The sequence below is a fragment of the Lissotriton helveticus genome, chromosome 12, assembly GCF_964261635.1.
Source record: "Lissotriton helveticus chromosome 12, aLisHel1.1, whole genome shotgun sequence".
In the NCBI taxonomy this organism is placed as follows: Eukaryota; Metazoa; Chordata; class Amphibia; order Caudata; family Salamandridae; genus Lissotriton; species Lissotriton helveticus.
In genome coordinates this window covers 394,123,125-394,149,511 of record NC_136073.1, presented here as the reverse complement: position 1 = coordinate 394,149,511, position 26,387 = coordinate 394,123,125, and the positions used below count along the sequence as shown (strand labels likewise).

Below are 26,387 nucleotides of genomic sequence, written 5' to 3'. Positions count from 1 at the left end.
GATTGCTGTGCAGTGAAACATGTTGGTTACAGGTAGTGGTACGCAACAATAAGCTACCAGCCTTTTTAATTCAGTAGTATATACCTTGTTTAGGAATAAAGTGGTACAGTTGGTATGACTGCTGATTTTACTTTATTTTCACTCTGTACTGTATGTGGAACTAAGGAGTGATGTTCTGAGCTCCTTCTTTTGCACCATCACCATTTTTGTTTTTCACTTAAATTCTTTTTGTGATACGTTTTGTTCACTGGAAAGGAATGGTAACCAATGATGAGAAAGGGGCAAAGTATTGGTAAACATCTAACCAATTTTCCCCGAGGGTGTTCGCCCGTGAGGTGCCTTCCGCTCCGCCACACTTTTTCTGTCTTCTTTGATTGTTAATATATATGTGTGGTCGTATGTACTGCTCTAGAAGAGTTGACATTATAGGTTGTGTCGAGTTGAATACACATGGGAACCCCCGAGTAGTAGCTGTAAATAGTGTTTAGTTATGGACGGTAGGGCATTAGAGACAATAGATACCCAACCATAGAGGGGGTAGATCTAGAGTCTGACGATTGAGGATTCTAGAACAGTAAGTTCTCATGCCCGCTAGATGATTGCTAACTTAGGTCCTGGGTACAGGGATTTCTTGTGTTGGAACGCCGACCTGACCAAGCCTGCGGTTCCAAAAACTGTCGACCCAGCATCCGGTGCCGTACCGAAGCCATCGAAGCCGGACAAACCTGTCGACCCAAAAGTAACAGCTCCGAAGACACCGGTCGATCCAAAAAAGACCGTCGATCCGGTGAAAGACTCGCACCCAAAAAAGCCTACGGAGCACAAACAACGTGTTGACCCGAAAGTTCCCGTCGACCCGAAACAACGAGTCGAGCCCAAATCAGGGCCCGAGCCGTAAAAAATCGAGCAAAACACCAAAGGTCGTCGACAAACCTGCCTCTGTCGACCCGAAAAGGCCCAAGCCTAAGCCCAGGACTGTAGAGGAAGAACTATTCCACCCAGATCCATCCGAGTACCAAGCTAAGATTTACATTAACCCAGACACTGGTAAAGTTACCATCCTGCATAGGAAAAAGAGACCTTTGGACTTTGCACCTGATTCACCTATCCCACTCAAGAAAAAGGACTTTGGCACTTCTCCCACTAGACCCTCACTCCCTTTTCAACCTATCATGCCCTCCACACCACTTGCACCTACCTCACCTTCTAACCACGATGACGATGAGGGCGACACAGGGTATGAACCACAACCCCTATATGACTTTCCTCAAGATCCAGATCAAGAGGAACCCTGGGAGAAGCCAACAGACCCTTATGCTCTTATATCCTATCCCTGATGTGCCCACTTACCCTACGAAACCATCACCCACTGATGACACAGTAGTATTTAACCAACTCATAGACAGGGCAGCACAGTTCCACAACATGGACATGCACAGTGACCCTGTAGAAGAGGACTTCCTCTTTGACACCTTCACTACTGCAGAGAAGAGTGTCAAAACACTTCCAATGCTAAAGGGCGTTCTAAAACATGCACCTGACATATTCAAGGACACAGCCAGGGCACGGGTAATCAATCCCAGAATAGAAAAAAGGTATAGACCGGCTCCTACAGACCCCACCTATATCAAGGGTCAGCTGCCACTAGACTCCCTAGTGGTTGCTGACGCACGAAAAAGAGCCAACTCCCAGACAACAGGAGAAGCACCTCCCCCTGATAAGGAGTCCAAAATCCTAGAGGCTTCGGGCAAAAGGGTAGCAGCACAGGCATCCAATTCTTGGAGAATCGCTAACACACAGGCACTACTGGCTCATTACGATAGAGCACATTACGATCAGCTCGAAAGCCTTATGCAACATTTGCCCGAGCCGTTCAAAGCACAAGCAAATGATCTCATTCAGGAGGGAAAGTTCATCTCCAACGCCTCCATTAACTGTGCACTGGAAGCTGCAGACACCGCAGCTAGGTCCATTAATACTAGTGTCCTCCTCCGCAGACATGCATGGCTGAGGGTTTCCGGCTTCAAAAATGAAGTCCAGTCCACCATTCTAAACCAACCAGTTAACCCAGACTGTTTATTTGGTCCTGCGGTAGGCACCATCTTGGACAAACAGCAAAATCCAAGGGTGCACTGCAATTTCTGCAACATAGGGGCTCCTTTTGGCGCTCCTCATACAGAGCAAATACACGAGGAAATGCCTCACAAACCTCTACCTCCTACAAGAATAACACACAAGGTTCCTTCACAAAGAACACTAACAGGGGTGGTTACAGAGGTAACAATCCTAAGGGAAGGGGGCGGGGAGGCAATAACACCAGAGCCTCTGCCTCCACAAAACAGTAACTTCATTACGCTGCCTCCGGAACACTTAACACCAGTCGGAGGCAGACTACAACAGTTCCTACCTGTCTGGCATACTATCACCACAGACAGGTGGGTGAGAGAAATTATGCAGTCTGGTTATTGCCTAGAACTGACTTCTACGCCACCAATCATACCACCCAGACATCGTCCTATGTCCATAGAACACATCACCCTACTTCAACAGGAGGTCAAAAGCATGCTGGAGAAGGGGGCCATAGAGCCAGTCCCTTTCAACCAGCAAGGGACAGGAGTATACTCCCTATACTTCCTTATTCCCAAGAAGGACGGTTCCCTCAGACCAATACTGGACCTCAGACCCCTAAATCAATACATACTGTCGGAGCACTTCCATATGATCACACTACAACAAGTGCTCCCGTTGCTACAACAAGAAGACTTCCTAGCAACACTGGACCTCAAGGATGCGTACTTCCACATACCCATCCATCCAGCCCACAGAAAATACCTCAGGTTCACAATAGAAGGGCAACACTACCAATTCAAGGTTTTGCCCTTCGGGGTTACCACGGCTCCAAGAGTCTTTACGAAATGCTTAGCCACAGTAGCAGCGCATCTCAGAAGGCAACACGTCCATGTGTACTCTTATCTGGACGATTGGCTACTACAAGCAAAGTAGTACCAAGAGTGTGCAACACACATGTCCCAAACTATCCAGTTGCTGCACAGCCTAGGCTTTTCAGTCAACTACACAAAATCGCATCTGCAACCTTACCACGTACAGCAATACCTGGGAGCCACTATAAATACCTCAGTGGCAAAGGCATATCCAAACACAGCAAGGATAGCCAGCATGCAGACACTCATTCGCAAATTCCAGCCAGAACACTCCCTGCCAGCTCAAGTCTTCATGCAGCTCATAGGCATGATGGCCTCCTGCATATTCATTGTCCCCCATGCCAGACTTCAGATGCGCCCATTACAGGAATGCCTAGCAAGGCAATGGAACCAGGCTTGTGGACAACTAAAAGACTTAGTGTTGGTGGACAGTCGCACTCACAACTCTCTGCAGTGGTGGAACCCACAAAACCTTTCCAAAGGGTGACTGTTCCAAGAGCCAGTTCCACAACTAGTACTAACAGCGGACGCATCACTGACAGGCTGGGAAGCCCATCTCCTCCAATACACGGTACAAGGGCTCTGGACAACCAAACAGAAAAAATTGCATATCAACCAACTAGAGTTGCTAGCGATATTCCTAGCCCTAATAGCCTTTCAAAAATACGTGTACAACAAGACAGTGTTGATCCGGACGGCAACATGACCGCAATGTACTATATCCAAAAAAGGGGGGGGACGCACTCTCCACAGCTGTCCCAGCTGGCGCAGAGCATATGGAAGTGGGCGATCCCAAAGAACATCTTTCTCCTAGCAGAACACCTTCCAGGGAAGGACAATCAGATTGCCGACCTGCTCAGCAGGCACAGCCAACAAATACACGAATGGGAGATTCACCCCCAGGTTCTCCAGCCATTCTTCGAGTAATGGGGTCACCCAGAGGTAGACCTGTTTGCCACAAAAGAAAACTCCAAATGCCAGTACTTTGCCGCCAGGTTCCCACATCCACAGTCACTGGGCAATGCGATATGGATGAACTGTCCAGGCAGATTTGCGTACGCTTTTCCCCCAGCACCACTGATTCCGCTGGTGGCACGCAAACTGCGGCAACACTCGCTCACCCTAATCCTAGTTGCTCCCACATGGACGAGACAACCATGGTACACAACGTTCCTAGAACTTTCAGTAGTTCCTCGTCAAAGACTGTGCCTAGCACCCCATCTTCTGACTCAGAACCATGGAGAAATAAGACACCCAGATCCCAATCAGATGAACCTAGCGATCTGGCTCCTGAGGTCCTAGAGTTTGGATACCTTAACTTGCCCCCAGACTGCATGAACATCATTCGGGAGGCAAGGAAACCTACCACGCGCGCGTGCTATGCAGCCAAATGGAAAAGATTTGTTATTTACTGCAACAATAACCAAATCAACCCATTAGACGCTTCCATACAAAACATTATATGCTACCTGTTGCACTTAAAAAGATGTAACTTAGCATACTCTTCCATACGACTACACCTCGCTGCTATAGCAGCGTACCTTCAGAACAGGCAACACCTTTCACTCTTCAGGGTACCAGCTATTAAAGCATTTATGGAGGGCTTGAAAAGAGTGATCCCTCCAAGACACCCTCCTTCCCCAGTCTGGAATCTAAATATAGTGCTTACCAGACTCATGGGACCCCCTTTCGAACCTCTACACTCATGCGAATTGCAATTCCTAACGTGGAAAGTCGCATTCTTAGTTGCCATCACCTCACTCAGAAGAGTGAGCGAATTGCAAGCACTGACAATCGAAGAGCCATTCATGCAGGTACATACTAACAGGGTCGTTCTTCGCACAAACCCTACATTCATGCCTAAAATCATATCCAACTTCCATATTAATCAAGCAATTGAACTGCCAGTATTCTTTCAGAATCCACAATCAGTAGCTGAAAGAGCCCTGCACACGCTAGACGTCCAGAGAGCTCTACTATACTATGTGGACAGAACTAAATTATTTAGGAAGACAAAACAACTGTTTGTTGCTTTTGCACAACAACACAAGGGAAATCCTATTTCAAAGTCAGGAATAGCCAGATGGATAGTTAAGTGCATTCAAATATGTTATCTAAAAGCTAAACGCACTTTAACAGTCCCCCCTAGAGCACACTCTACACGAAAAATGGGGGCATCCATGGCTTTCCTAAGAAATATTCCCCTCGAAGACATCTGTAAGGCAGCCACATGGTCCACCATACACACTTTCACTAAACACTACTGTGTAGACGTGCAAGCAAAACAGCAAGCTGCTGTAGGCCAGGCTGTCCTCAAAACTCTTTTCCAAACTGCTGCAGCTGGCACAGGTGGCCACCGCTAGAGGAGATACTGCTATTCAGTCTATGCACAGATATGAATTCAGCAGCCCACATGCCTCGAACGGAATATGCTACTTACCAGTATGCATCTGTTCTTGGCATGTAGGACTGCTAACATTCATATCGCCCGCCCTCCTCCCCAGGGCCTGTCGCAGCTGCGGCATTATCTCTAGCATGGACATCTCTTACTTTCCTATCTCCACCTCTGCCACAATGGCGAAAAACAATCTGAGCATGGAAAGGATGCCCATGCGCACTGTAGTCCAGGGGAGGAGTCACCTACCTCGTGATACTTCGAAGACTCTTCCAGGACAACAAAGTGCAATCATCCGGACCCAACACTAGGCGGCGATCTATGCACAGATATGAATGTCAGCAGCCCTACATGCCAAGAACAGATGCATACTGGTAAGTAGCATATTCCTTCCCCCTCGAAGAGGCACTGGTTGCAAGTAAGTTACCTCTAGGTCAGGGACACAGACCTTAGGGGTTGAGGTCAGGACTGGAGGGACACCAAATAACACTGAGACTGCACCACCAGCGGCACAGGGGCGGATGGGGGCAGCATGCAAAAGAGGCATTGGGGTTGGGGCATTAGAACCAATGGAGATCCTCAGTTGGAGAAAATTGTTGCAGGCTCTGTTCGGAAGGCTGGTAGTAGGAGTCCCATGACTAGAGAGGTAAGTTAGATAGTGGGGGGATGCTGGGACTCTGTTGGGTGGGCACTTCAAGGCCTTAGGGCTCTGTGCGCAGTCTTGTCTTTAGGCATGTGGTTTCTCTCACCAGATCCGTCGGGGAGGATTCTTCAGGTTGAGGCTGCAGGCATCAAGGGGGGAGGGCAGGAGAGGTCGTCCAACACTGAATCCCAGGTCAGGGCCAAGAGCGTTGGGTGCAGAGTGGTGCAAGTGTTACGGATCCGCTGGGATCTGTAGTCCTTGAGGTCGTTTTTGCTGGACAAGTCCAGTACCCATGGAAAAAAGACCCTATGTTGAAGACTGCAGGTCCCCGAGGTTCTTGGAGGTTGCTGGCTGTGGGCCACATTGGTTTCTTGGAGCAGGGTCGCTGGAGGAGGAGACAGGCCGGTAGGGCTGGGGCCAAGTTAGTCGTCATCTTCTTCTCCACTGCTGCACGGCTCTTCGGTCCTTCTTCGTACATCGTTAAATCTGAGGAACAAGATTCAGGGGAACCCTTCAATGCTAAATTTATGAGCGTTACCGAGGTTGAGGGGAGGGGGCAGTAGTCAATGGCTACCGACCCTAGAATGACGACACCTTTTGGGTGCCCCTTCCCTTTGGGGAGAGGGGTACATCCCTGTTCCTATTGGCCTTATTCTACAATACAAGATGGAGAATTACCAGGAGAGGGATTCACCTCAGCTCCTGGTGACGCTATGGGTATGCCAAGGTGAGGTGGACACTTCTACTCTGATTACTAATTTTCTCTGCCTTCCTGCTGCCAAAAGTGGGGTTAGGACGGGGGCTGGCATCTCCACTAGTTAGAACTGCCCAAATCAGCATAACACAAGGTGAGAGCCTTTGAGGCTCACGGCCAAGTGTTACTGTTCCTGCTAGGGGGAAGTGGGAAGCACCTTCACGTAGAGAAGGCTTTGTTTATGACCTCCCAGAGCACAAAGGCTCTCGCCCCATGAGGTCAGAAACCTGTATGGTGTTTTTTGGCTAGCGCGTACCAGTCAGTCAATACACTAGAAGTTTTTCAGGGGTCATCTCTAAGATGCCCTCTGAATGTATTTTATAATAATTATATCACTAGCATCGATGTAGGTTTATTATGCTGACAAACGTCTCAGTCTTCAGTAAAGCCATCATGGAGCTGTGAAGTTCTTGTTGACAAACTCACAGCCTGTGCACTCAAAATGGCTTCACTGCACTTCAAATGTCTGTTAATGGCACAGACACTGTAGGGGCATATTGCTCATGCAGCTATGCCATCACCTGTAGTATGGTGCACCCTACCATAGGGCTGTGAGTCCTGCTAGAGGGGTGACTTACCCATGCCACAGGCAGGGTTGGTGGGCATGGCATGCAGGGATGTGTGCCACATCGACTCTTTAGTTTGGTCTGCACCAAAAAGGCAGTCTACAATGGCAGTGTGTGGACGTTAAGGTGAGGGGTCTCTGAGGGTGGCAAGGCTATTATTTATTCAGCTTATCTCGTCATAGTTATTTGCAGATGCAAATGGCAATATCTTAATCATCCCTAATTGGGAAACAAATCAAGATTTAAATACAAACCCATTCTGAACATAATTGTTGATGTGTGTAATTCAGTATACCCAAATTCTTTATTACTGATAATCATTGGCTCCTCAAAACACTGGGACTTACAGCAGAATCCAACCACTAATGTTTTGTTTTCCCTGCCATTTAGGTGGAGACTGTTTTCCAGCATTCGATGCCCCTAAGTTTCCAGATCCCTCTACAAAGAGGAAAACTGCTCCATCCAAGTTGTGAATAATGTAGCACTAGACAAAGTTGGTCTCCAAAAGGGTTGAATGGGGTACTTTACACCAAGTTAGGCTTGCTGGAGTGATGAGACTAGTTTGATTGCCTGAATTGCAAAGCACACCAGGGATGAGCAAGCTACATCCCCGTGGATGCAAACTCCTCCAGTGCTGTGAGAAAGATATGAGTGCATCTGTCATTCGTAGAAGGCTCTTTTTGCATCTCCTAGAATCTAAGAGCAATTTGGCAGCAAGTGCTAGCAGGAGTTGCATGGTGGAACTCCATGTGCTAGCTATTTCATTATAAAATTTGACGTTTAGATTGAGCGCGAATTCATTACCCAGTTACCTAAATTTGCTGGATCCCACATACAGTGCCTTTAGTACGCTGACGCCCTGAATTGTGCGGATAATCTAGAAATCAATCGTGCCAAAACAAGTCATAACATGTGGAGTCAGAAACAAATGTGTTTCCAGATTTAATTTCTCGACGAACAAATGGTTCTGGAACAAGTGACAAGCCTTAAATATCTGGGCATCTATTTTAGCCAGCGTGGTTTCCATGTCGCACATCTGTCCAGTCTAAAGGATTCTGCTCTGTCAGTGGCAATGAGCTTTTAAAAACTGGCCTCTAGGATGAGCGGTTTTGCTTCAATGGTCATATGTAAAGCAATCTACACCAAATTCATGCCAACGCTTACGTATGGCTCATTGATTTTTAATTATCACTTCTCTTCCTGGCTGGACAAAGCAAAAACAAGATGTTATATATATATTCTATCTTCCAGACGTTGCACCATCATCACAGATGTGGCTTGAATTTGGTCTCTCTAAACACTCTAATATGTTGAAGGCCTGCTGATTTTTGGGATCCTATGTGAAGCTGGTGGCTGCACCCCCAGGGTCCCTGACAGAATTAATTGGGCGCGGTATCCAAGACAAAACATTCATGTGGGAACCCTACCTGAGGTAGCCAATGGTAGCTCTTGATGCACTGAATATCTTTAAAAACAATTTAACCCTGAAGCTTACTGCAAAATTGTTGGTTAAAACGGTGAAGATACAATCTAGAATTGAGGACAAACGAGCTTTCTCGGAAACCCCACGCCAGTGTGAGACACTGTATTGAGATCAGGGGAAACCATCATATCTAGCCAGCCTCATGAAATTGACTGTTAAAAAACATCTCTTGAGACTGAGATGTGGTTTAATTCCTCTAAAAGGCTACAAATGTGGTTATTTAGCAAGATCAACGGAACACAACTGTTGCTTATGTAATTACAAGAAGGAAAGTCTGACTCATCCAGCCATAAAGAATTTAAGATCCTATTGGCTGAAACCGTTAATCCGCAAACTCTGCATAAGACAATGTAAAACGACTATCGCCGAATACCTGAGTGGTGTGGATGTGCAGGTTTCAGTAAGATATGTAAAATTCATTAGAGAACCACTGAAGCTACTGAATCTACCACCGGAGATCCATTAAGCCTGGGAACTTTTAGACCGTTCTTTTTAACCTTGAAGTTTTCACATCTCAGCAAGTAGGTGAGGCACGCAATGGATTTACCTGTTGTCCAGGCACACCCATTCTAGTTGGACCTCTCTTTGATCTCCGTCTCTTCGCCTCTAAAAACAGACACTAGAAGCAAAGCTAAAATTAACCTTCCCATGACACTGCAGCAGCACTTTATTTAATTTAAATCATAAACTTTCATTCGAGTTTCTGGCACGACGGCAGTGTTGCCCGTAAGATTTTATTGCTCCTGTCACTTTACTAAGTTCAGTCTGTTTGCCCGTCTTGTATCTCAAAAGAATCTGGCCAGTATAACACAGCCACAATGAATTTTGCCAAGCTGGTTGCAGTGGCCCTTTACTCAATCGAAGGTCAAATTTCACTTCAGTTAATGGATGTGCTGCAGAGACACCTGCCCCTTCTTATTGCATCCATTACAAGAATGGGGTAACCCTTAAGGTATGGACCTGGGTAACTAGAGATATAAACAAACAATGGTCCGAAACCTATAGATTGAGATACACAGATCTAATCGGAGAATTAAGATATTATTCACAAGACAGTAGCACCTTTGATAAGTCTGCTGACTGCACAATAAAGACTAAATCTTTGGGAAAAGAACCTAACACCACAGTTTTGAAAAAATATATTCTTATTTAATTTTTATATATTCCAATTTTGGCATATTTTTGTCAATAAAAACAAACAGGTTGCCCCAAGATAGGAGAGTGCAAGAAAAAGGTGTGATTCAAGGGGGTGAACGAGTGAAATAGAAAGGAATTTACACAATAGTGAAAAAGAAAAAATTCAATACAATTTAAACAGTCAATCCTGCATATACATAGTTCAAAAAACAATTGCAGTGATGAACCTAGCCAGCAAATATAAATTCATTTAAATCATAGTTGACAACATTGCGGTATTCATGTTTCAATGTCCATAATTTTGCACAGCCTACAATGTTGAAGACACACTGGTCTAGGATATATATAGTAAAATGTCGACGTTTCGACTCGACTTATTCCCAACCGGTGATTTAGACCTGGGGATGGCGAGTCTTCATCAGGACAATAAGCAAACAAACGAGGCAACCAGGAATTATTAAATAACCCTAAAACAGAAAAGAGTTGCGAGTTATTGACCGTGGTGTAAAGGTGCAGCCTATCCCAAGGGGATATGGCAATTCCTCTTACCCTTAGTGGTAGAAGAACCGTTGATATTGATGATCGCTGCGTCTCAGACAGGGTTCCTGGAGAGACAACAGAGGGTCGGGGTAGAATCTAGAATATTCCAATACCCTATTCTATTTAATAATTCCTGGTTGCCTCGTTTGTTTGCTTATTGTCCTGATGAAGACTCGCCATCCCCAGGTCTAAATCACCGGTTGGGAATAAGTCGAGTCGAAACGTCGACATTTTACTATATATATCCTATATATATATTATCCTAGTGTGTCTTCAACATTGTAGGCTGTGCAAAATTATGGACATTGAAACATGAATACCGCAATGTTGTCAACTATGATTTAAATGAATTTATATTTGCTGGCTAGGTTCATCACTGCAATTGTTTTTTGAACTATGTATATGCAGGATTGACTGTTTAAATTGTATTGAATTTTTTCTTTTTCACTATTGTGTAAATTCCTTTCTATTTCACTCGTTCACCCCCTTGAATCACACCTTTTTCTTGCACTCTCCTATCTTGGGGCAACCTGTTTGTTTTTATTGACAAAAATATGCCAAAATTGGAATATATAAAAATTAAATAAGAATATATTTTTTCAAAACTGTGGTGTTAGGTTCTTTTCCCAAAGATTTAGTCTTTATTGTGCAGTCAGCAGACTTATCAAAGGTGCTACTGTCTTGTGAATAATATCTTAATTCTCCGATTAGATCTGTGTATCTCAATCTATAGGTTTCGGACCATTGTTTGTTTATATCTCCCTTCTTATTGCATGACACACTGCACAGACAAACAATCTGTTCTTTGACCATATGTCCTCAACAGAAGCCTTCAGCATACAAGTCATTTGCTGGCCAAAAAAAGACTTTCTTTGGCCCCTAAAGTTGATTAAACCTCTCATGTAGAGGTTTAGTTGATGTCTCCACCGCATTTCACTGGATTTCCCAAATGCATGAGTGTTAGCTCTGAGGATGAAATTTGATCTGTTAGGGCTCCAGAAGATGCTTTTACCCTGGGCTTGAAGCGTGCCGTAACCACTTTGTAGTATGACATTGCACCCTGCACTTTAGAGGATCATGCTTGTAATTAAGTTCATTGTTGCAGTATGATTGGCTGGTTGATCATGACTGTTATAGGACGCTAAATGTAGGAAATGAATAAACTATATTATGTTTTCGCTCTGTTTTATTGTTTTAAGAAGAATGTTTTTTAAATACCCATGTTTTTAAATAACTTGAATCAATAAAAAATGTATCTATATATCCAAAAGGGTTGAATGGGGTACTTTAAACTAAGTTTAGTTTGCTGGAGTGATGAGACTAGTTTGATGCCTGAATTGCAAAGTCCACCAGGGATGAGCAAGCTGCATCACCATGGATGCAAACTCCTTCAGTGCTGTGAGAAAGAGGAGTGTATCTGTCATTCATAGAAGGCCCTCTTTGCATCTCCTAGAATCTATGAGCCATTTCGCAGCAAGTGCTAACAGGAATTGCATGGTGTTACTCCATGTGCCAGCCATTTGATTGCAGAATCTGATGTCTGATTGTTTGCTAATCCATTACCCAGCCCATACGATCCCTAAGACAGGTAGTACAGGCCTCTTTTCAAAGTGTTGAGGCTTCTAAAAACCCAAGCACGTGATTACCTCTACACAACTGCTGGATCAGGAATCTTAAACAGTGATGGGTTCTGTCAGTGAAGTTATTATAGTGTCCCTCTAGGGACCATTTTCACGTCTGCAGGGCATGGGTTGCAGAGGTTTCTTTAAGGATCTTTGAATGTTAACAATGTGTGACTTGTTTGTGCTTGAATATGTGATTGCAGGAGAGCTGCACCGGAGTATACTGTTAGCGCGTGTGGTATCTAAACTTGCAGCACATCTCTAAGAGCTTTCTGATCACGTTAATGTGTAAGATGCAGGCAGGGATACAGTGCTGATAATTCAGGGGTGAGTGTTTGTGAAATTTTGACTTTATTTAACGTGTGTTCCACCTTCGATGTCCTATTTTCAGCTGTAGCTGAAGGCAACAAATTCCGAGTTTGACTTTACACAAGGGTGGGCATAACTGGGGTATGTCAGAGCAAAGCTCAAAGCCCTACTGGCTGCCATTGTTATGTTATATTGAAAGCGGTTATCAGAAAGATCCTGGCTAGATCTTGAAGTCCGTGATGTCAGAGGTCCAATACCATCACCTTATCATTCAGAATCTCTGCTGACAAAGCTCAACATGACACCAAAGCTTCGCTATTCTCCTCCGAATGAAAGCGTGAGTTAGTTCACCATGGGGAATTGCAGAGCACGTATCAGCTTTAATGCTTTTTAAATGTATAATTATTATTATTTTTAAATGAGATTGCAGAGTGCATTGATTCTTAGTGTCCTTGTACTCTGTGAAATGTGTAAAATAGTTAATACAGTTTCTTTTCTTGTAGAAAAGCCTGCCGGCATTGAGGCAGTCTTTACTGAACAGTCAACAGTCCGTTGTGCAAGCGCAACAATCTCAGCAGTCAATGCAGCAAGCCAAATCTTTACAAGCACTTCCTCAGTCTAACTCTGGACAGATGTCTACAGTTGGCACGAATCAAACAATAGGATTAAACCACTCTAACAACGTTTGCACCATCACTGGATCAAACACAGCACAGCTTTCTCAGGTCAATAAAGCTACAACAAGCCACAGCTCTGAAATGGTATGTACAAAAATGGGAAAAATAGCTGAATGTGTAAAAATTGAATTACTTCTGATCATTTTAGTAGTTTGTGTATCTGTTTAATTTTTACCTTATACATTGTTTTTTATCATGTCCCATGATTCACAATCTTTGGAGTTCCACATTTTTGTAAGACCAAACAACGTTTTTATCAGCTAAAATTTCCCTAGCATAATTGCAAAACTAATTCTCATAGAGCAGTAGTGTAAGTTTAATTGTTTCTAGGTGTTTAAAACCACAAGTTAGAAAAACAGTTAAAAATTGATTTAAACAGAACAGTCAGTGTTGTCACTATTGATCAATTCAAAGCATAATACCATTAATTCAGTATGTCACAAAAGTGCTTGACCAATACATCTTTTCCAATCGTAATACAATCATAATATAATCGGTAAACTTTCTGAAACCAATCACTGTTCTGCCTACACAATCCCTTGGCAGCATTCAGTCTGAAGAATAAAATGTAATGTGTTTTAAAATAGGAGCAAGATACAACGAGATAAATAAATTAAGAATTTCGAAAATTTGACAAATGGCACCATGGCGCTGTTAATGCACATGCACCTTTAGCAAACCTTTAATCTAAGGACAGGGATCCAATCCTGATGTCTCGGAAAGCTAGACAGTAAATAACATACATGCTGTATAGAATCAAGGTCATAAAGTGTGGTAGAGAGTGTACAGGTTCCTACAGAGGTTTTAGGCTATATAGATGGTGTCCACCAGCCTGGGAAGAAAAGAGTAGACCAACTAATGAAATGCGTAACGCATTAGCCAGATAGGCTCCATCCAGGATCATTAAGTGCAATTTGCAAATTCAGTGAGCTGACCAGGCCTATTTTGCACAGGGAGCAGCGTGCCTGGAGTAGGCTCTGCGTGCTGGGAGGGGTAGGTCTGTGTGTGCAGCTAATTAAATGGTCTGGGCGATTTAATCAGGCTACGAAAGCCAAGGGGATTCTCATCAGAATTGAAAAATATATTTTCAAAGGACAAAGGGCCACCCGGGCTCACACTGGTCCTGACCGGAATGAAACCACTATAAAATGCAGCGTGCAGTTACTTTGGAGTTAAAAGCAAGCCAGTTTTCGAAAAAGTAAATTTTGCAGTATTGAAGGGCCTATCAGGTCTGTCCTGCCTGAGTCTTTCCTGGCAGAACTAAAAGAACCAATTCTTAAACCAATTGGTGCCTGAATTTCGAAAACAGAAGACTCCAAGCAAACTTATAAAGTGCCTTTGCAGTAGCTGGGCCAGACACACCTAGTTTCCACTGGTCCTAGCCAAGATCTGGCAACAAATCTACAGTCTGGTGAATAAAGTGCATAATGCAATCACATAAGGCTTTAAGAGTCCGATAGTAACAACTGAGTGAATAAAGTGTACTGCGCACTTTCGCTGGTCTTAAAAAGCAAATCCTAATCATAAAGTACATTTTACAGCGTCATAAAGCCTAGCGAATCCAATGTTCGAGGCATGTGTGCTGTAGATACGCATGCTTTGTATACACCTGCCATCTAGTGTTGGGTACGGATGTTTGCAAGTTGTTTTTCTTCGAAGAAGTCTTGCCTAGTCAAGAGATAAGGTGACTCCTCCTTTCGGTGCTGGTGCGCATGGGCATCGACTCCATTGTTAGATTGTTTTTTTCCGCCATTGGGTTCAGACGTGTATTGCTGCGCTCCGGTTCAAAACCATCCTTTGGGTTTCCCTCTGTGTGCAATCCACTGTACCCTCGACGGTATTGTTATCGTACGCGTTTCTCTCTCAGCATATCCATTTGATCGGGAAAGCCTCTCATCTTCAATCGAAAACATTGTGGTCAGCCTTCGGGCCTAGCGGTGTCAAGCCATTCTTCTGCCGATGGAACGGACCCCATTTCAATTCTGTCCTGGGTGTGCACTGATCTACACCAAGTCTGCAACTTGTGCCTCTCACCAGAGCACAAGGAAAAAGATTGCGAGGCCTGTTGGTCGTTCCAATCGAAAAAGACTCCTCAATATCGTCAGGCTCGACAACGGGAAATGCATCGCCAAAGCACTCAACTTACTCCGTATATCTTCAGAGAAGAATCCGAAGATGAAGCCACAGCTGCGGAAGAAGAGGAGGCCTTCTCTGTTGTAGAATCAGATTCCGACCTAGAAATCGAATTGGAGTCTGAAGATATTCCAGCGGGACAGGTGGTTGTAAGCACTAAATCCCCCGTACCCCATAAGCTATCTTCCACTAACATAGGGCTTCGGCACCACCTCTGCCTTTGGGCCTTGGTTGGCACAGAGACTACGTTTCTGATGCCCCCCCCTCGGACCTGGCACCGAAACAAGTAATCAAGCCTTCCGGCTCGGGAGAGAGCCGAGACAGATCGTTTTCCGGCCCGAAACCTTCCACTCGGACAGACATATCTAGTTTGGCACTGAAGTCCTCTGTTTCTAAACAAAAGTCCACTTCGTAGCCGAAACCTTCCACTTCCAAGGACAAGAAGGACCAGTCCGTAGCCGAAACCTTCCACTTCCAAGGACAAGAAGGACCAGTCCGGTTCGGCACCAAAACTTTCAGCGCCTACATCCAAAGAAAATATTTCAGATCCTCTACAACCAATTTTTGACATTATGAAAGACAAATCGGATCCAAAGAAGAAAAAGCTTTATATCAATCCAGACACTGGTCATAATTTAGCAAAAATTCCTTCCTAAAGGAAAGTCAGTTCAGAGGACACTGGTTACAAGATCCCCCCCATAACAAGAAGAAAAACATTACTACAAGTACTATTCATTCTACTTTCCCATCCCCTCCACCACTTCCACCATCTTCACCTTTACCAATACCTCCAGACTCAGATCCACTACACATAACACCACAGGGATCTCCTCACACACAACCTGATTTGGGAGATGGGGATGATAATGATGATGATGATGACAATATTCCTTTACCTACAGATCTGTGGGATGATTATAGTATAGATCCACCTATGGATAATGATCCAGACCTATACCCTGAAAAACCTTGACCTCCAGATGATAATGTTTCCTATCTAGAGCTAATTTCCAGAGCAACAGCCTATCATCGGGTTACAGTGCATAAAGAGATCTTTGATGATGATTTTTTTATTGAGACTCGGGTCTTCACACAGAGTTAGCCAGAGTCTCCCTTTGTTAAAAGGCATGATGAGTCATGCAGATGAAATTTTTTAGGACCCTGTTCGGGCACGAATTTTAACAGCAAGGGTTGATAAAAAATATAAACCATCACACTCTGATACGGTTTTCATTAAAGGACAGCTCCCTCCTAGATTCACTAGTAGTTTCCAACGCTCGTAAAAGAACAAACTCACAGACATCTGGAGATGCGCCTCCCCCAGATAAAGACCCAAAGCTTATTGACGCATCTGGCAAAAGGGTTGCTGCTCAAGCTGCTAATCACTGGCGCATTGCCAACACGCAGGGCCTACTAGCTAGTTATGACAGGGCACTGGGACGAGATGGAAGGCCTACTTCAATACCTCCTAAAAGAGCACCAGAAAAAGGCACAAGAGCTAGTCCAAGAAGGAAACATATCTCTAATACTTCTATTAGATGTGCGCTAGATGCTGCTGGCACTGCAGCGAGTGAAGTTAACACCAGCATTCTCTTACATCGGCATGCCTGGCTTAGAATTTCAGGTTTTAAACCAGAAGTACAATGGTCTATTTTTTAACAAACAACATCTTTTCGGACCTCAGATTGATGAAGCTTTAGAAAAAATGAAAAAAGACACAGTTGTGGTGAAATCTAGGGGAGCACTGCAATCTCCTTCAAGCAGAGGCTCTCTTTATCGCTCATTCTATAGAGCAGTGTCTAAAACTTCATCCTTAGACTCTAACACTTCCTCGTACGCAACCCGCTTCCGGTAGAGGTTTCTTTAGTAGTGGGTACAGAGGAAACAATTTTAAGGGTAGAGGTCAGGGCACGTCAACACGTAGCCAACGCTTCCCCCGAATCATCTAACACCTGTCGGGGGAAGATTTCAACAATTACTTCCCATTTGGCAATCCATAACATCAGACAAATGGGTTCTAGACATTATCCGACATGGTTATTGCCTGGAGCTCACCAACAATCCTCCTAACATTCCACCTCACATTCACAAACTCTCGTCAGAACACCTGCAGCTTCTGAAACAAGAGGTACAAGCTCTTTTAACAAAAGAAGCTATGGAACCAGTTCCATTACAGTACCAAGGTTCAGGAGTGTATTCTGTACTTTCTAATACCCCAAAAGGATGGCTCCTCAAGACCAATTTTGGATCTAAGGATATTAACTCTGTACATACTTTCAGAACATTTCCACATAGTCACGCTTCAATAAGTCCTTCCACTGCTACAGCAAGGTGATTTTATGTCCACACTAGACATAAGACACCTACTTTCATATTCCGGTTTACCCAGCTCATCGCAAATACCTGAGATTTGTGATAGCAGGAAAACACTATCAATTCAAGGTACTCCTGTTCAGAGTAGCTACTGCTTCCAGTTTATTAACAAAATGTCTGGCAGTAGTACAGGAATTTATATATAGCGCAAATCACCAAGCGGTTTCTAAGCGCTTGCTTAGGGAACCCGTCCTGGTATTCCCCTGTGAGATAACCCCGGCAGGGTATCCGCAAGGTGAAAGCCAGGCATCCCACCGCGAGGGGCCGTTGTGGAGATTAAGCAAGCTATTGCCCAGAGTCGCAGAGTGTGAACCCGTGAATCGAGTAGGCACCGGAGCGAGAATTGTCAAGTCCATGGACATTTTAGGACTCAAGACCCCGCCGAGCCGGGAATTGAACCCTGGTCCCGGGCCGACCTCTGCTTCCAGGTCTGCCTCCTCTAACCAGTGAGCCACACTTCTCCAGTGGCGGCACATCTCAGAAGGCAACAAATTAATGTCTTCCCATATTTGGACGACTGGCTCATCAAGGCCAGCACACACCAAAAGTGTCTACACTACACTCAGACTACATTAAACCTAATCTACCAATTGGGTTTCACAGTCCATGGTCAAAAGTCTCACCTTCAGCCTTCACAAATGTAGTATTATCTGGGAGCAACTCTGAACACTTGTACAGCTCTAGCCTCTCCCAGTGCAGCCAGAATTCAGAATATTCAATCTCTGCCAATACAGTTTCAGGCCAATCAATACTTAGCAGCCAGAACGTTCATGCAACTGCTAGGGATGATGGCATCATGGATCGCGATAGTGCCACATGCAAGACTGCACATGCTTCCTCTACAGGTGTGCTTAGCACATCAGTGGAATCCATCTCAGGGTCAATTAACGGATCTAGTGTTGGTAGACAGCCGCACCCATCGCTCTCTGTAGTGGTGAAACACACCAAACTTATCAAAAGGGCAGCCTTTCATCGACCCTGTTCCACAGATCATACTAACAGACGCATCCCTCACAGGTTGGGGTGCTCATCTTCACAACTTGACAGTTCAAGGTCTATGGGACAACAGGTAAAAAAGCTCTGCACATCAGTTATCTGGAGCTTCTAGCTGTATATCTAGCACTGAAAGCTTTTCAGTCTCACCTCATAGGGAAAGTGGTCCTAGGCCACACAGACAACATGACAGCAATGTACTATGTACAAAAACAAGGGGGGACACATTCTCTACAACCGTCACGCCTCTCTCAGACGATTTGGCGTTGGGCAATTCATCACAAAGTCCATCTTCTGGCAGAGCATCCCCAGGGGTGGACAATCGGATTGCCGACCTCCTAAGCAGAAGGCGGCAACAAATTCACGAGTTGGAACTTCATCCCCCGGTTCTCCTTCCATGTTTTAAACAATGGGGATTCCCACAAATAGATCTCTTCGCCACAGTGGACAACTCAAAATGCCCAAACTTCGCCTCTAGGTTCCCACACCCTCTATCCAAAGGCTATGCCCTATGGATGAATTAGTCAGGGATATTTGCCTATGCTTTTCCACCTCTCCCTCTCCTTCCCTTTCTGGTTTGGAAGCTCAGGTAAACATCCCTCATACTGATTCTAGTAGCTCCCACTTGGGCTCGTCAACCGTGGTTCACAACACTTTTAGAACGGTCAGTAGTTTCACATCAAAAGCTACATCTCAATTCTAGTCTTCTCACGCAGAACCATGGGGATGTCAGACATCCAAATCCCAAGGAGCTCAATCTAACGATTTGACTCCTGAACTCATAGTTTGGATATCTTAGCTTGCCACCAGAATGCATGACCATTCTTAAAGAAGCAAGCAAGCCTACTACCAGAGCATACTATGCAGCTAAATGGAAACGGTTTGTATTGTAATAATAACAATATTGATCCTCTAAATTCATCTACTCAAGATAGCAATTGTTACCTTCTGCATTTACAGCGTGCTGGATAAGCCTACACTTCCATTCATTTGCATCTTGTAGCAATGGCTGCATATATGCAAAACAGACCACATCTTTCTCTGTTCAAGGTTCCAGAAATTAAAACCTTTATGGAGGGCCTTAAGAGAATAATATCACCCAGGGTACCTCCTGCACCAGTTTGGAATCTAAACATTGTGCTTATACGGCTCATGGGTCCACCTTTTGAGCCATTACACGACTGTCCGCTACCGTTTCTTTCATGGAAAGTCGCCTTCCTCATTACAATCACTTAATTAAGGAGAGTTGGTGAGCTACAAGCTTTAACCTTAGAAGAACGCTTCTTTCAACTTAATAGAAACAGGGTAGTTCTTCGCACCAACCCAAAGTTCCTTCCCAAAGTGGTTTCTGCTTTCCATATCAACCAATCAGTTGAGTTGCCTGATTTCTTTCCTCAACCTGATTCAGTAGCAGAACGAGCTTCTCATACTCTTGATATCCGAAGAGCGCTATTGTACGACATTCAAAGAACAAAAGATTTTCACAAAACAACTGTTCGTTGCATTTTCTACACCTCACAAAGGCAATCCCATTTCTAAATATAGTACTGCGAGATTGATTTTTTTAAATCTCTTTTTATTGATTTAAGAACAAGAAAGAAAAAAAAAATAAACAATCGGCATTCACATTATCAGAAAATAGCACCCATGATTGAAAATGGCAGCTCCGTAAGGTTAGAAGAATTCACATGGAATATCACACATTTACCGTTACACATTTATGGAGACAGCGGTTCATCGTCAGCAGGAGCAGCAGGTGCAACACATATATCTCTCCTGTAAGAGTTCCACTTATCCCAGACTCGGGACCACTTTCGGGGGCAAATCCCGTGCCACATACTCAGTCTTCTCCTGGAACATGCACCAGTCCATGTTTCGCTTCCACATTTTGACAGTAGGGGGCGTTGTTGCGCCCCATAATTGGGCAATGTCTCTCTTGGCTACCGTGGCCCCAACTGTGGCCCATAACTTTTCGGCTGCAATCAAATCTGTGGGTTCCCACACATTAAGCAAACATCTTTTTGTCTCTGGACTGACGGATTTGTGCAAGACCTCACACATGACTTTATGGATCTCTTTCCAGTAAGTCTGAATGTACTCACACTCCCAAAGAATATGCATGAATGTGGCCACCATTTCACATTGTCGCCTACAGTTTACATTGTCATCCCGCCCCATGTGAGCCAGATGCGGCCCTGTAATATAATCCCTGTGAAGGATTTTCAGTTGTATCAGGTGGAGACGTGCGGAAATCGCTACTTCCGTTGGCGAGGCCACCGCTGCAGTCCAATCCTTGTCATCAAGTAAGAGGCCATCTGCCTCCCATGTCTCACGCAGTTTAAGTAGGGGATCTGGTGTGTTGTTAGTAAGTTTCTTGATTGTCAAAGAGATGGCCTTCTGCGGGAGGAGCTCACCCAGTAGCCTATCTTCCAGTGGGGAGGAGTCAGGGGGAGTGGATCCCTCGCCAGTGGTGGTGGTTAGAGCATGATGGATCTGGAAGTATCGGAAAAACTCTGTGTCCGCAAGCTCATATTGCTGCTTCAGCTGGTCAAAGCTGAGGATTCGGCCCTTCACCCACAGATCACCCACCCAAGAAATGCCGATCAGGTCCCACTTGTCAAAGCCTTTGGAGGAATGAAGACCACCCAGCTGAGCTGTGTCCCAGAGGGGGGTCGCGAGAGTCAACTTGTGCTCCAATCCCAGACTCCTGTTAACTGCGTGCCACACCTGGACCGAGTGAGGCGTTGGTCCGGTCAGATGTAGGGTATTGGGATTAGAGTAGAGGGCACGATTGTATGAGCTGCCGGGTAGTAACTATCTGTCCATGGCATATCCCGGGTCTCCCTGGGCTTGGTACGTACCCTGGTTGATGGCAGCAAGGTGTGCCGCCCAATTGTATTTTTTAATGTCAGGGAGGCTGATCCCACCGTCATACCAGTTAAGGGTTAACTTGTGGAACTCAATCCTGGGTCTCCCGTCCCACAGCAGCTGCCTATGTAATCCTTCTAGCTCCATGAAATAGCACGCTGAGACTGGATCGGGGTAATTCTGAAGGGCATAAAGGAAGCAGGGGAGAGACATCATCTTAAAAAGAGCAGCACGTCCGAGCAGCGAGAGTGGTAGGGTCTTCCAAACTGCGATATCTAGTCTCAGATGCTGCATGGGCGGGAGCAGGTTTCTCTCATACCGGAGCTTGGCATCGGCTGTAACATATATCCCTAGATAGCAGAAACCATCGGTCACCACTTGTATTGGACAGTCCCTGGGAAGAGACGGGGCTCCGCCGGATAGGACATAGAGGAGAGACTTCCCCCAGTTGATAGAGTAGCCTGAGGATCTACCGAATGACGTAAAAATGTCCAAGACGCACCTGAGCGATTTATAAGGGGAGGCCAAATAGAGCAGAATGTCGTCTGCGTAGAGGGAGATGCGGTCCTCCCAGCCCGCCGACCACCGCAAACCCCTGACGGACAAATCTTGCCAAATCCAGGTGGCCAAGGGCTCCAAGGGTAGGGCGAAGAGCAGGGGCGACAACGGGCATCCCTGCCTGGTGCCCCGACCAAGAAGGAAGGTCTCAGAGTGCTTGTTGTTAACCACCACCTGCGCAAGAGGGGCGGAGTAGAGTCTGACCCAAGAGATGAACTGCGGCCCAAACCCGAATTTAGAGAGCACTGCAAATGGGTAAGGCCATTCGATGGTGTCAAAAGCCATTGACGCATCTATAGACAAGTTGACGGCGTCTTCCTGTATCGTGCCAGCTCGTGCTATCACCCCATGGACACGTCTCAGATTTAAAGCAGTACTGCGGTGGGGCATGAATCCAGACTGGTCAAGGTGCACCAGGGAGGCGAGCACTCGTGATAGGCGGGTGGCTAGAAGCTTAGCGAGTATTTTTGTTTCGGCATTGATCAAGGAGATGGGTCGATAGGATGTGCACCTATCTTTCGGCTTTCCGTCCTTCGGGATAACTATTATGGAGGCCAACCGTTGGTCAGGCGGCAGCTCTCCCGCCACTCTGCCATCTTCAAACGTGGCCCGCAGGTGTGGGGCCAGCTTGTCCGGACACATTTTGTAAAGCTCGATGGGGAGTTCGTTGGGCCCCTACGCCTTACCCGGATTAAGGGCCCTGATTGCGTGCGCAATCTCGTTGTTAGTTAAAGCACTGTCCAAGTAGCCCCGGTCATCCTTTGATAGGGACGGGACGGAAGACCAATGTCTGTAAGGAGATCCACCGAATCCGCCTCCCCGAGGGGCAAGTGTGATGTGGACACTGCTGAGTAATGTGCCGCAAACTCGCCAGCTGTAAGGGCCGGTTCCCGGACTGTCTCACCCGAATTGGTTGTGAGTTCAGGCACCAGTCGACTAGCTCGCTCCCTCTTATCCAGCCATGCAAGAAGTTTCCCAGCCTTATCCCCCCATTCATACACCCTACCATCCCTCTCTTTACCCCAGGACTTGGCACGCTCAGTGGCGAGAGCCTTGTATTAATCTGTTTTAGGCGCAAAAGATGCTCCGCGTCTTGGGTCGCCCCACTCCCCACTTCTGCCTCTAGGTGTAATACATCCCTTTCAATCGCCTCAATGTCCATGAAATTCTCCTTCAGGATGCCCGCCACCAAAGAGAGGGCAGCCCCTCACATGACGGACTTGAATGCCTCCCAAAGCACCTGAGGGGAATCCTCCAACCCGAGGTTCTCACCAAAGTAATGGTCTATCGCCTTCTGCAGGTCCTTACGAAGAGATGGGTCTCGAAGGAACCATGGATTAATAGGCACTACCATGTCAACCCGGCACTCTCCCAACATCAATCTTGCCCATTACGACGAGTAGTCAGATATGCCCTTCGCCAGGTGGCGGACCTCTAGCAGGTGAAGCAGTTGGGAGGCAGGCAAGAGTAAGTAATCAATGCGGGAGAAGCTGTGGTGGGCACCGGAAAGGAATGTGTATTGTGTGTCCCCAGGGTGAAGGGCCCTCCAAGCATCAGATAGTCCGAATGCCTCGATGAAGTCAGGAAGCCAACTATTGGAGGATCCAGTGGCTCGCGGGGGCCGACGATCCAGCTCCCCAGACAACACTGCATTAAAATCACCGCCCACCATAAGAAGGCCATCCGGCAAAGAAAGAAGCAGAGTGCCCAGATCGGTGAACGATTGAGCCTGTAGACCTGGGGGAACATACATCGACACCAGGGTCATTGTACTCCCTTCCCATTGCCCAGAAAGCACAACATACCTCCCCTGATCATCAACATGCGTAGACTGGGGTGAGAAAGGAAAGGAGGTTTTGATCATGATACCCACTCCCCGGGACCCACTAGTAAATCCCAAGTGGGCAATGAGCTTGTACCCCCACCTTTTCTGGGCCCTACACATGTTACCAACCAGATGTGTCTCCTGGAGGAGGACTACATCCTGCGAGTGTTGTTTGATGTACTGTAGGACCGCCGTGCATTTTACCTTGTCTCCCAGACCATTGACATTCCAACTAAGTAAGCAGCAGGGAAGGATTTAAATAACCAGTGGTATCCACATTTAGGCCACAAGAGTGTCCCTTCATATAGTTAGTTAACTATCAAACCCACATTCCACAAACGCCAATATTCACCAGGCTCAACGTGGGGAGTGCTCCTCGGGGTCTCTACAGCCCTCCAGCCAGTCTGCTGCAGCCTCCGGTTGATCAAAAAATCAGGCCTTCCCATTAGCCTCTACTCTAAGCCTAGCGGGAAAGAGCATGGAGTACTTCAGTCCTTTTTCTCTCAAGGATTTTTTAACAGCCAAAAATGATCGTTGTTGCCTCTGGACAGCCTGAGTGTAATCCGGGAAAACACTGACTGTTGAGTTTTCGCACGGGAAAGCCGGGCCCTGAAGTTCAGGAGTCTCGCCAAGATGGGTCGGGGTGGAGCCCGCGGCTTTGGGCGGCCTCCCGGGACGCGGTGAGCCCGTTCCACCACAAAGAATTTCGAGAGGCCTCGCAGCTTGAGATGTTGGAGCACCAGCTCCTCGACAAACAGGTCGGGCGCCTGCCCCTCCGATTTTTTGGGAAGACCCACGATGAGGACGTTGTTGCGCCGAGAGCGCCCTTCGTAGTCGTCAAGCTTGTCCATCGCAAACTTTTTGAAGGCATGTAAATCCTGGAGCTCTGTCTGCAGCTGCGAGTCGTCATCCACCAAACTTTGAGTGGTTATTTTCAACTGCTTGATCTTTTCATGGGTCTTCGCTAGATCAGCCCTAATCAAAGTCACTTCCACTGATATGGCGTTGGTTGAGGCGCGCACCCCTGCAATGGCGTCCATGACATCCTTGAGAGACACGCTCTCTGACCCTCCAACGGATACCTGCCGGTCTGGGCGGTCAGGGTCTGGGCTCTTCGGGCAAGTGTACCTGTCCAGTTTGTTCTGCTGCGTCGCCTTCTGGCACCTTCCACTTGCCATGTCTGTCTCAACCAAGGGCCCCAGCCGCCGCTTAGCACACTCAATCTCCCACAGGCAGTCACAGGGGATATGGCTACAGGCACAGGTGTCCCCACCGGTCACTCTATTGTGGCGTCTCTTGGATGTGTCAGGGAGTCACCAGCCACAGGTCAAGGGGCTCCCCGCGGGTCGCTGGGCTCAGGCTCACCTCTGGTGGTTGCTCCGGTCTTCCTTTTTTCCGCCCACTCAGGCTCCAGTTGTCGATGGCTACCGCAGGCCTCCTCTGGCCGAGCTCACCGGGCAGGCAGCGACCAGCAGATCGTAGGGGCCAGGCTATTCACTTGTGCCCCAGTGCAGTCCTCTGATGAGTAGTCAAGGGGTGGGCCGCCTCCAAAAGTGCCGACCGAACAGCAAGGAGTGGACCCAGGTCGCGAACCAGGCCCCGACCGGGACCTCAATTACGTGCGAGCCCGCCTAGCAGTGCGAGACCAGCGGCAACCAGAAGTACTGTGGGTCGCGGTCTCACCGCAGCACTAGGCCGCAACCCACTACCGGCCGTGATTCACTCCCGCACCACCGCCGGAGACCGGAGACAGACCGGAGGGGGTCACAGCACTCGGGGCAGTCTAGTCCCGCAACAGGACTCGGATTATTGTAACGGATGGAGGGGTTTAGGGGTCAGGCAGTGCGGAGCTCCTCTACTACGCAGCCATCACCTAGTCACGCGTAGCCACGCCCTCAAGATTGATTTTTAAGTGCATTCAAAACCTGCTACACTAAAGCTAAACAAACTTTATCTATACCTCCTAGAGCACATTCCACTCGTAAAATATGAACATCTATGGCCTTTTTAGGTAACCTCCCTAAAGCTGACCATTGTAAAGCAGCAACTTGGTCCACACCAGGCACTTTTACCAAACGTTACTGTGTGGACGTGTTAGCACGTCAACAAGCCAATGTAGGCCAAGCAGTGCTAAAAACACTTTTTGAAACAGCTGCAACATCTACTGGTTAGCCACCGCTTTGGGAGAATACTGCTATATAGTCTAAGCAAAGCATGTGTATCTACAGCACACATGCCTCGAACAGATTATGCTACTTACCCCGTAAGCATCAGTTCTTGGCATGTAGAGCTGTAGATTCACATACGCCCTCCCACCTCCCCGGGCACCTGTGGCTGTTACAGTTTGGAATTATTTACATTACATACGCATGGACATCTCTGTACTACACTGAGTTACTCCATTCTCACCCTCTTGCAGGAAAACAATCCAACAATGGAGTCGATGCCCATGCGCACTATCACCGAAAGGAGGAGGCACCTTACCTTGTGACTAGGAAAGACTTCTTCGAAGAAAAACAACTTGCAAACATCCGGACCCAATACTAGATGGCGGGAATATGCAAAGCAT

General features: G+C 46.4%; 1 protein-coding gene across 1 annotated transcript in view; it reads left to right on the top strand.

Annotated features, from left to right (window-relative positions):
• Positions 1-26,387, top strand: part of LOC144799895 (transcription initiation factor TFIID subunit 4-like) — a 1,364,652-nt gene that overhangs the window by 398,060 nt on the left and 940,205 nt on the right. The window contains exon 7 of the mRNA XM_078671504.1: positions 12,895-13,152. Coding sequence (XP_078527630.1) covers positions 12,895-13,152 — 258 coding nt within the window. The remainder of the gene's footprint in view (positions 1-12,894; positions 13,153-26,387) is intronic.